Below are 12,500 nucleotides of genomic sequence, written 5' to 3' on the forward strand. Positions count from 1 at the left end.
ATTTTTCATAAAATTATACAGTTATCTTAGCTAGCTGAATTGTTAGCTGAATTGTTTACATGTTGCTAAGCAGTTGCTAGGGACTCTCCTGGAAGAAGCTAGCTAGCTTACAAAGAATAACAAAAAAAATATCTAGTTAACAGAAGAAAGGAAGACAAAATAAGGACAAAATAAGGACAGAAGAAAAAGGAAAAGAAAAAAGGACAACAAAGTGAAACAGTCCTCTGAAGAAACAAGAGAGCATTATACAAGAAACAGCACTTCTATTGCAACATTGTAGCCAACATCACCAGCGTTGCTATGGAAATTGTTTACCCACCAGACATCCAAACAGAGAAAGCTAAGAAAAGTTTCAAAGGTTTGTTGATGGGACAGAACCATGAATGCCTGTTTGCAGATCTTACCAGTTACAAAACAAGAGCAAATTTAATTTTTAATACCAATCGAGGGAACATATGGAAAAAGGTTATTTGCAACCATTTCCCTTTCTCAAAAAAGAGGGGCATCAGCCAAGGATGTCAGATCAGCATTTTTGAAGAAGCTGACCAGAGCAACACATATCAAACAGTAAACTTATATAATAATGGAACTGTATTGATACAAGGCAATGATTCAAGCCTCCAGGCTTTTGAGAATAGGTTTGCTACCCTAAAAGAAGACGCTGACATCATCTCAGAAAATGAGGAAAAAGTCAAGGAGGGAGATGGAGAAAAGCAGACCCCAATGGTCTCTGTGACCCAGCAGGAAGCCCTCAACGTCCCTTTACCTACCTCACCTGCAGCAGACAGAGTCAAGGACATGACAATTTCAATAAGAACACCTGCTATGCAACGTTTCCACAACACCCTCTCTCTAGTCGAAGCAGAGGTCGTAGAACTCAGAGAGAAGAAGCTTCAAGAGGAGGACACTGTCCAGAAACTCAAAGAAGAGATGAAACAGTTCAGGGAGGAGAGCAGAGCATCCATAGCTAAATTAGAAAGCAGAATGGACAAGCTGAGTCAGACAAATGATGACCTCAGAGACCATCTGAGCACAACTAGAAAGGAGCTCGAACAAAAAGAGAGGTACATTGACACCCTCAACCGGCAGAGAGTCATTGTGTCCTCTGCATCTAGAGAACATGTCCACCAGCTTGGTACAACACAAGCAGAACCTGAGACCAGCATGGCCTCCACTACACAGCCGGATGACACTGCACCAGCCTACCAGTCTGCTCCAGCCCAGGTCAACCTACCAGCCTCTCAGTCTGCTCCAGCCCAGGTCAACCTACCAGCCTCCCAGTCTGCTCCAGCCCAGGTCAGAATACCAGCCTCCCAGTCTGCTCCAGCCCAGGTTAACCTACCAGCCTCCCAGTCTGCTCCAGCCCAGGTCAACCTACCAGCCTCCCAGTCTGCTCCAGCCCAGGTCAGAATACCAGCCTCCCAGTCTGCTCCAGCCCAGGTTAACCTACCAGCCTCCCAGTCTGCTCCAGCCCAGGTCAGAATACCAGCCTCCCAGTCTGCTCCACCCAGACAATCACCCACAACTGCAATTCTAATTGATTCAAATGGGAAGTTCTTAGTCCAGGAAAGATTATTCCCTAGACACCAGGTGTATAAGTTCTGGTGTCCTACAACTGAGAGTGCAATGCAGCTACTCAGTCAGACCAGGATTGACACCCCTGACAACATCATCATCCACACTGGCACAAACGACCTTCATGCCAAAGGTGAAAATGTATCTGGGGCAGTGAGAAGAGTGGCAGAACGGGCACAGGCTATGTTCCCAACAACCAATATAGTTGTGTCCACCCTCCTACCAAGAAAAGACTTCCCAGAAAAGTTGATCGACAAAATAAATCAACAGATCACTGTGGACTGTGCCTCACTGCTCAACGTCAGAACGGCTCACCACCCCACTCTGACATGTCAACACTTATATGATAATATACATCTTGATCAGGACAGTATCAGAACCTTTGCCAAGGACCTAAAAGATGCAACACTTGGCAGGGACCCACACACCCATCACCCCAGCAACAAAGGTCCCCCGCCCCACCTTCTGAAACAACAGTACCTCCACCATCCCGAGGAGAAAAGAGCCAGACATGGCTTATTACAGCACAGCTCTACTAGACCAGGCCCAACACAGCACAGCTCTACTAGACCAGGCCCAACACAGCACAGCTCTACTAGACCCGGCCCATCACAACACAGCTCTACTAGACCTGGCCCATCACAACAAAGCTCTACTAGACCTGGCCCATCACAACACAGCTCTACTAGACCTGGCCCATCACAACACAGCTCTACTAGACCTGGCCCATCACAACAAAGCTCTACTAGACCCGGCCCATCACAACACAGCTCTACTAGACCCGGCCCATCACAACACAGCTCTACTAGACCCGGCCCATCACAACACAGCTCTACTAGACCCGGCCCATCACAACACAGCTCTACTAGACCCGGCCCATCACAACACAGCTCTACTAGACCTGTCCCATCACAACACAGCTTTACTAGACCCAGCCCATCACAACACAGCTCTGACCACTACTCCAGGGTCGGTCAGAACACTGCCCTTCAGGGAAGTAGACCACATGATGCAGTCCACACCATGTATCAATTAGATCGTCAGCCTACATATGCTGAGGTAACCTCTGGCAGAAGACCCCTAGAACAATCAGAGATAGGAGAGGTGCGCCAACTACTGCAACTAATATGCAGACTACTGAGCTAGACAGTCCCTTTAATTCACACACGGGCACGCACGCGCACACACACACACACAAACACACAGGGTTGCAGATTGCACAGAACATAAGTACAATGCAATCTTATTCCATTCTTATTCATTTGTTTACAAATATTCCTAAATGTATTGACACCGGTATTATAATAATTATTATATGTAATGGTGTGTGTGTGTGTGTGTGTGTGTGCGCGTGTGTGTGTATGTATGTATGTATGTGTGTATATGTGTATGTGCATGTATGTGTGTATATATATATATATATATATATATATATGTATGTGTATGTGTATATATATGTATATATATATGTATGTATGTATGTGTGTGTGTGTGTGTGTGTATGTGTGTGTGTGTGTGTGTATGTATGTATGTATGTATGTGTGTATATGTATATGTATGTATATATGTGTATGTATGTGTATGTGTATGTATATATATATGTATATATATATGTATGTATGTGTATGTATATATGTATGTATGTGTGTATATATGTATGTATATATGTGTATATGTGTATGTGTGTATGTATATATATGTATATATACATATTTTATTTTTTTTTGTTTTTTTCGATGTACTTTACTCAAACCAGTGAATATCACTTATTATAAATGAGATCATTAACTATCAGCTCTTGGAATATCCAGGGCCTATACTCTTCACATTTTGGTTATAAAACAACTAATCCAGAATTGATTAAAAACATCAAGGGACAGGACATCATAATCCTACTGGAAACATGGTGTCGTGGAGACATAGATACTCAGTGTCCCTCAGGCTATAGAGAAAGTTTACTACCATCAATCAAACATAAAAATGTTAAACGGGGCCGAGACTCAGGTGGAATCATCATTTGGCATAAGCAGGACTTAGCAATGAATGAAATGAAAAAAGGTACCACTCACATTTGGCTAAAACTTAACAAAGGTACAATCTATTGTGACAATGATGTATACATATGTGCAGCTTATGCTCCTCCTTCAGATTCATCATATTATGATGATCAGTTTTTTGACAATCTCCAGACAGAAATCATTACATTTCAGGCGCAGGGTAAAGTGCTTCTTTGTGGAGATTTCAATGCAAGAACAGGTTCTGAGCCTGACTACACTGATGCGGGAGGTAACCACCACATATTTGGACACCCCTCCTTGTACAGTAGCCCTATTATAAATAATAGAAACAGTCCTGACCAAATACTGAACAAAAATGGAAAAGAGTTAGTACATCTCTGTCGAGCCTTAGGCCTGTACATGCTTAATGGTAGAATCAGAGGGGACTCTTTAGGTCAGTTTACTTACTGCTCAGCTCTTGGGACAAGTGTAGTCGATTATGCCATCACTGACATTGACCCCTCCTCCATTAGTGCATTCACTGTCAGACCACAGACACCATTGTCAGATCACAGTCAGATCAACGTGTTTCTGAAGAAATTAACCGGCAATATTCATTCAAAAAAACAGCCCAATAAACTTTACAACATAAACCAATCGTTCAGATGGGCTCCAAACAGTGCAGAGGCATTCATTGAAACATTGAACTCAAATGAAATGATGAACTCTATACAGTTTTTCAATAACTCACAGTACCAAAACAATAAAGATGGTGTCAATTCAGCTACCCAAAACATCAACTGCATATTCCAAAAAGCAGCATCGAAAGCAAATTTGAGAAAACCAAAGCGATGCAACATCAGAAGCAAAAATCAAAATGTTACTGACAAATGGTTTGATAATGAATGTAAAACAATTAGAAAACACCTAAGACAAATGTCAAACAAAAAACATAAGCAGCAAAACAACCCAGAGCTACGATATGAATACTTTGAAACTCTGAAACAGTATAAACAAACACTGAAATGCAAGAAATGGAATTATACCAACAAGACACTTGATGAAATTGAAAACGCAATTGACCAAAATCAGTTCTGGGACATGTGGAACAATTTAAGCACAACAAAGCCACAAGAATTAGCCATACAAGATGTAGGAATTTGGAAAACTTACTTTGATAATCTATACAAAAACATCCCACAAAAAGACTTAAACCAGAACCAATTAGAAATTAAAGAAAAATTGAACATCCTGGAATCAGTCATTAAAAACAACCAAAATCCATTAGATTACCCAATAACCCAACAAGAACTAAATGAAAAGCTAAAATCTATTAAATCAAAAAAGGCTTGTGGTGTAGACAACATCAGAAATGAAATGCTGAAAAACAGCACACCTGAGTTGCAAAATGCTGTGCTTAAATTGTTCAACATGGTTTTAACTTCTGGCTGCTTCCCTGATGTCTGGAACCAGGGGCTCATCTCCCCTATCCACAAAAGTGGAGACAAATCAGACCCCAATAATTACAGGGGAATTTGCGTCAACAGTAACTTGGGAAAGATTTTCTGTAGCATTTTGAATTCAAGAATTCAAACCTTTCTTCAAGAAAAAAATGTAATAAGTAAATGTCAAATTGGCTTTCTCCCTAACCATCGCACTACTGACCATATATACACCTTACACACACTAATTAATAAACACGTCCACCAAAAAAAAGAGGGCAAAATCTTTGCTTGCTTTATTGACTTTAAAAAAGCATTTGATTCGATTTGGCACGAAGGGCTATTCTACAAAATTCTACAAAGTGGGCTTGGTGGTAAGGTGTATGACTTAATAAAATGTATGTACACAGAAAATAAGTGTGCAATAAAAATCAAAAACCAAAGAACAGAATTTTTTTCACAATGTCGAGGTGTGAGACAAGGCTGCAATTTGAGTCCAAATCTTTTCAACATTTATATCAATGAATTAGCAGACATGTTGGACCAATCTCCAGCCCCAGGACTCACACTATTTGACACAGAGGTGAAATACCTGCTATATGCTGATGACTTGGTACTTCTATCACCAACCAAAGAAGGTCTTCAACAAAACATTAATATTCTGGAGCAATATTGCCATAATTGGGCCCTGGCAGTAAATTTCCAAAAAACTAAAATCATGATTTTCCAAAAAAAACCCAGATGTCAGAAACAAAAATGTAAATTCACCCTGAACAACACCTTAATTGAACACACAAAAAATTACACCTACCTTGGTCTGACCATATCTGCATCGGGAAACTTTAATATGGCAGTGAAGGCACTCAAAGAAAAAGCCCGCAGAGCAATGTATGCAATAAAAATGAAATTATTCAAAATCAACATCCCAATTAGAATTTGGACTAAAATATTTGACAGTGTAATCCTACCAATAGCACTTTATGGAAGTGAGGTTTGGGGGCCACTCAATAAACTGGATTTTAAAATGTGGGACAAACATCCAATTGAAACCCTACATACAGAATTCTGTCGGAAAATTCTACAAGTCCAGAGAAATACACCAACTAATGCATGTAGGGCAGAATTGGGCCGTTTTCCAGTAATAATGAAAATACAGAAAAGATCATTAAAATTTTGGCTACATCTAAATTCAAGTCCAAATTCGAGTCTGCAATTTAAAGCACTTCAAGCCCAAGAGCTGAGCCCAGAAACGAGCCCTCTCAGTCAGCTGGTGTTGGACCTCACCAATCAAGCTGACACCAGCACTGCTTCAAAAGAAAGAATTCCAATAAACAAAATCATGAACCAATCAAAGGAATCATACTTACAATACTGGAAAAACGAAACAAAATCCCAAAGCCGACTAAATTGCTATCTGACCCTAAACAGAGAATATGAATTGGCTGATTATCTCTACTCTGTCAGAGATACGAAGCAGAGACAGATCCTTACCAAGTACAGGCTGAGTGACCACCGATTGGCAATAGAAACCGGCAGACATAAAAAGACATGGCTACCCAAAGAAGAGCGTGTATGTGGTCACTGCATGACAGGGGAGGTAGAGACAGAGATGCACTTTCTCCTTTACTGTGATAAATATTCCTCACAAAGAGATTCATTATTCACAGAAATGACTACATATATTCCACATTTTTACAAATTGAACCCAGAGGAAAAACTAAGAATACTCATGGGCGAAGGAGCAATGGCTCCTCTTGCAGCCAAATATGTATTTTCCTGCCATAGCCTGAGGGACACTGAATAATAACATCTGCATAGTAAACAGTAACTTACTTATTATTACTATTATTGTTATTACTATAATTATTAATGTTTACTGTAGACTGTTACCATTTTATTGTATTTATTTTTGTATTATTATTTACTACCATTTTATATTATTATTTGCTATCATTTACAATTTTGTTACAATGTATATTGTATACATTGTTGCTTTGGCAATATTGACACAATGTTTTTCATGCCAATAAAGCAGCTTGAATTTGAATTTGAATTTGAATTTGAGAGAGAGAGAGAGAGAGAGAGAGACAGGGAGGGGAATAGACAGAGAGAGAGAGAGAGAGACAGGGAGGGGAATAGACAGAGAGAGAGAGACAGGGAGGGGAATAGACAGAGAGAGAGAGAGAGAGACAGGGAGGGGAATAGACAGAGAGAGAGAGACAGGGAGGGGAATAGACAGAGAGAGAGAGACAGGGAGGGGAATAGACAGAGAGAGAGAGAGAGAGACAGGGAGGGGAATAGACAGAGAGAGAGAGACAGGGAGGGGAATAGACAGAGAGATAGAGACAGGGAGGGGAATAGACAGAGAGAGAGAGAGAGAGAGAGAGACAGGGAGGGGAATAGACAGAGAGAGAGAGAGAGGGAGGGGAATAGACAGAGAGAGAGAGACAGGGAGGGGAATAGACAGAGAGAGAGAGACAGGGAGGGGAATAGACAGAGAGAGAGAGACAGGGAGGGGAATAGACAGAGAGAGAGAGAGAGAGAGAGAGACAGGGAGGGGAATAGACAGAGAGAGAGAGAGAGAGACAGGGAGGGGAATAGACAGAGAGAGAGAGAGAGAGAGGGAGGGGAATAGACAGAGAGAGAGAGAGAGAGTCTTTATTGAACCATACAAGGAATACACATACTCAACAAAATGTTGGGTCGTTTGGTTGACCCAACTCCGTGTTGGGTCATTCAGTTGTGTTGTTCTCTTTCAAAACTGCTGGGTCATTGATGCTGGGTGCTGGGTTATTGATGCTGGGTGCTGGGTTATTGATGCTGGGTGCTGGGTTATTGATGCTGGGTTATTGATGCTGGGTGCTGGGTTATTGATGCTTGGTGCTGGGTCAGTGATGCTGGGTACTGGGTCATTGATGCTGGGTACTGGGTTATTGGTGCTGGATAATTGATGCTGGGTGCTGGGTTATTGATGCTGGGTTATTGGTGTTGGGTGCTGGGTTATTGATGCTGGGTCAGTGATGCTGGGTGCTGGGTTATTGATGCTGGGTTATTGATGCTGGGTCAGTGATACTGGGTGCTGGGTCAGTGATGCTGGGTGCTTGGTTATTGATGCTGGGTGCTGGGTTATTGATGCTGGGTGCTGGGTCAGTGATGCTGGGTTATTGATGCTGGGTCATTGATGCTTAGACCGGTAAAAATCTGTCCTTTGGTCTGATGAGTCCACATTTGAGATTTTTGGTTTCAACCACCGTGTCTTTGGTAGACGCAGAGGAAGTGAACGGATTTCTGCATGCGTGGTTCCCACCGTGAAGCATGGAGGAGGAGGTGTGATGGTGTGGGGGTGCTTTGTTGGTGACACAGTGATTTATTTAGAAATCAAGGCACACTTAACCAGCATGGCAACCACAGCATTCTGCAGCGATTCGTCATCACATCTGGTCTGCGCTTAGTGAGACTATGATTTGTAAGGACTATTTGACCAAGGAGAGTGATGGAGTGCTGCATCAGATGACCTGGCCTCCACAATCCCTGACCCCAACCAAATTGAGAGGGTTTATGTAACGATGTGCGCTGAGAGTCGGGAAGCAAGTTCAGGGAGTGAGTGTTTTAATAAATAAACGTAACATAATACAAAACAAGAAACACGAACAGCACACAGACATGACACAGAAACAGAAACAATGACGCCTGGGGAAGGAACCAAAGGGAGTGACATAAACAGTTGAAGTTGGAAGTTTAAATACATCATAGCCAAATACATTTAAACTCTGTTATTCACAATTTCTGACATTTAACCCTTGAAAAATTCCTTGTCTTAGGTCAGTTATGATTACCACATTATTTTAAGAATGTGAAATGTCAGAATGACAGTTGAGAGAATGATTGAATTTATTTCAGCTTTTAATCCCAGTGGATCAGAAGATTACATACACTCAATTAGTATTTGGTAGGATTGGTCATTTTGTCCCATTCCTCCTGACAGAGCTGGTGTAACTGAGTCAGGTTTGTTCGCACACGCTTTTTCACTTCTGCCCACAAATGTTCTATAGGATTGAGGTTAGGGCTTTGTGATGGCCACTTCATTACCTTGACTTTGTTGTCCTTAAGCCATTTTGCCACAACTTTGGAAGTATGCTTGGGGTCATTGTCCATTTGGAAGACCCATTTGATGGGTGATGTCTTGAGATGTCTTGAGATGTTGCTTCAATATATTAACATAATTTTCCTTCACATGATGCCATCTATTTTGTGAGGTGCAACAGTCCCTCCTGCAGCAAAGCACCCCCACAACATGATGCTGCCACCCCCGTGCTTCACGGTTCGGATGTGTTCTTCGGCTTGCAAACCTCCCCTTTTTCCTCCAAACATAACGATGGTCATTATGGCCAAACAATTCTAATTTTGTTTCATCAGACCAGAGGACATTTCTCCAAAAAGTACCATCTTTGTCCCCATGTGCAGTTGCAAACCGTAGCCTGGCTTGTTTATGGTGGTTTTGGAGTAGTGGCATCTTCCTTGCTGAGCGTACTTTCAGGTTATGTCAATATAGGACTTGTTTTACTGTAGATACTTTTGTACCTGTTTCCTCCAGCATCTTCACAAGGTCCTTTGCTGGTGTTCTGGGATTGATTTGCACTTTTCGCACCAAAGTACGTTCATCTCTAGGAGACAGAACACGTCTCCTTCCTGAGCAGTATGACGGCTGCGTGGTCCCATGGTGTTTATACTTGCATACTATTGTTGCATATTATTGTACAGATGAATGTGGTACCTTCAGGTGTTGTAAATTGCTCCCAAGGAGGAACCAGACTTGTCTACAATGTTTTTTCTGAGGTTTTGACTGATTAGATTATTTTTGATTTTGATTTCCCCATGAAGCAAAGAGTTTGAAGGTAGGCCTTGAAATACATCCACAGGTACACCTCCAATTGGCTCAAATGATGTCAATTAGCCTATCAGAAGCTTCTAAAGCCATGACATCATTTTCTGGGATTTTCCAAGCTGTTTAAAGGCACAGTCAACTTAGTGTATGTAAACTTCTGACCCACTGTAATTGTGATACAGTGAATTATAAGTGAAATAATCTGTCTGTGAACAATTGTTGGAAAAATTACTTGAGTCATGCACAAAGTAGATGTCCTAACCAACTTGCCAACACTATAGTTTGTTAACAAGAAATTTGTGGAGTGGTTGAAAAACGAGTTTTAATGACTCCAACCTAAGTGAATGTAAACTTCCGACTTCAACTGTATAGAGCAGGTAGTGAAGGAGGTGATAGAGCCCAGGTGAGTCTAATGGAAGGAAGGAGCTCAGGAAGGAGCTCAGGAAGGAGCTCAGGAAGGAGCTCAGGAAGGAGCACCTGCAACCTACAGCGCAGGTGCTCGTAACGATGGTGACAGGTGTGCGCCATAACGACCAGCCTGGTGACCTAGAGGCCGGACAGGGAGCACATGTGACAGTACCCCCTCCCCGACACGCGGCTCCAGTCGCAGGACATCGACCAAAATGACGATCCCGGGGATCAGGAGCGGACCGGTCACCTCTGCTGAGGTGCGGGTAACCTGTCACCTACAGCGCCGGAGAGAGAGCATACTTGATGGTACCGCCTCCCCGGCACGTTCGGGCTCCAGCCGCAGGACACCAATCAAAGGGACGATCCCGGGGATCTGGAGCGGACCGGTCGCCTCCACTGAGGCGCAGAAACCTGAACCAGCTGAGGCGTGAGAGCCTGATGAGCCGGCTGAGACCTCCCCAGTTGCCTCGGTCGAGTCAAAATATCCGAGGGTGTATTCTGTCCAATACTTACCCAGCGCTGGGTACTAAATAACCTAAATTGGGTTGTTTTTAACCCAGCACTACGTGTACAGTGCTTCAATGAGGCATTGAGATAAACAGTTAGTTTCACATGTCAACTTAAGGGAGAGAAATTTGCCAGTATTAATTGATTAGTTAGTGTTGCCAGACTGTTTCTGTTGGTTGCCATGGTACATACCCCGTTGTCGGGTGTGGCCAGTGAGTCGTAGAGGCGGCAGAGGGAGGAGACTCCATTGAGCTCGGTGATGGCCACCAGCTCCTTACAGCTGCGCCTCTTGAACGCTATGGTCTTCTCTGTGTACCTATCAAACAACCGCTTCAGGTAGTCCACTTCAACCTGCAGGGAGATGGAGGGAGGCAGAGAGAGAGGGGATGGGGGAGAGGGGAAGAGAAGAGAAAGAGGGAGAAGGGGGAGAGAGTGCAAGCAAAAGAGGCAAAAAGGGGAGAGAGGGAAGGAGAGGAGAGACAGAAGGAAAGGAGGGAGGGAGAGGGAGAGAGGTGAGGGGGGAGACCGACCGGGGCAAGGAAGAGAGAGGAGAGAGAATATAAAGGGTTAATAATCAGAGCACCTTCATACAGTAGGTTAAACCTGTGGTGCAGCTAGCCTGTTACCTTCTGTCGTTTGTCCATCCAGGACTGGACGTAGGGCTTCCAGCCCAGGTCTGAGCAGTCGTTGTAGACCATCCCACAGCGAGAAACCGTGGCTGGGGAAGCCTGGGACAGGTCCTCACACTCAAACAACAGAGACACCTACGCACACAATACAAAATAAGATGATACTATATACTGTAGATAAGGACTTTCAGATGGCAGTTACTGTACTATTTGTAGTATATCATTTTGAATGCAGACGTGTGTGTGTGTGTGTGTGTGTGTGTGTGTGTGTGTGTGTGTGTGTGTGTGTGTGTGTGTGTGTGTGTGTGTGTGTGTGTGCGCACGCATGTGGGCGCTTGCATGTCACCTGTTCTGGCATGGAGATTCTCTCTCCGTTGATGAGAGTGAGAACCTTGTTGTCGTCCATGACAGAGTTCATGCTCTCGATCCACAGAGTGTCCACCGGGCCGTCAAAAATTATCCACTTCTCATCAGGCTTCTCATCTGGGCCCAGGGGGAGTGGGAAGGAGGGAGGGGGACAAGGTTAAGAGTGGGGCAGACACACACGCATGCACGTACGTAGACATACACACGCAAATCACAACACAAACTGTGTCATCGTCAATCTCATAGACTCATTATTTTTACCCTCGCCCCTAGTCACTTCCCCAAGGGGAAATCCCCGTCGAAACCGGATGCAGTTTGATTGCCATCTTAAGTGGAGGTCCAATTCAGAAACGTTGCCCCCCTCGGCTCTCGACTTAACTCGAGGGCGTGAACGAAGAACTTTGATCACTTATAGGGTTAATATGACCCACCATTCAATGCAAACTGTAGTCACCGTCTCAAACTCTGGTGGCCGCGAAGTGTCAAATTCAATCAATACGGCTGCATTTTTGGCATGTCAGACAAAATTATGAAGCTTGCTTGCTAAAAATAAAAAAATATATATAGACAACATTGACTTTAGCGTTGGCAAAATGGCTTAGTCTCATAGTGAGGAGCTTATAAAACGTGGCTAGATTCCTAAACATATTTTTGGGGAATTCTGAAATGGATGACTAAATTGGATGAC

The 12,500-nt window shown here is 43.2% G+C and overlaps 1 protein-coding gene across 2 annotated transcripts in view; it reads right to left on the reverse strand.

Moving 5' to 3' along the window:
* dnah2 (dynein, axonemal, heavy chain 2) overlaps nucleotides 1-12,500 on the reverse strand; it is a 234,031-nt gene that overhangs the window by 69,100 nt on the left and 152,431 nt on the right. For both annotated transcript variants that reach the window (XM_036957925.2, XM_090214597.1), the window contains exons 44-46: nucleotides 11,793-11,929; nucleotides 11,444-11,581; nucleotides 11,010-11,168 (exon numbers count right to left, since the gene is read on the reverse strand). In XM_036957925.2, the coding sequence (XP_036813820.2) occupies nucleotides 11,010-11,168; nucleotides 11,444-11,581; nucleotides 11,793-11,929 (434 nt within the window). The remainder of the gene's footprint in view (nucleotides 1-11,009; nucleotides 11,169-11,443; nucleotides 11,582-11,792; nucleotides 11,930-12,500) is intronic.

The sequence above is a fragment of the Oncorhynchus mykiss genome, chromosome 21 (assembly GCF_057628025.1).
Source record: "Oncorhynchus mykiss isolate SJ-2025 chromosome 21, ASM5762802v1, whole genome shotgun sequence".
Classification (NCBI taxonomy): domain Eukaryota; kingdom Metazoa; phylum Chordata; class Actinopteri; order Salmoniformes; family Salmonidae; genus Oncorhynchus; species Oncorhynchus mykiss.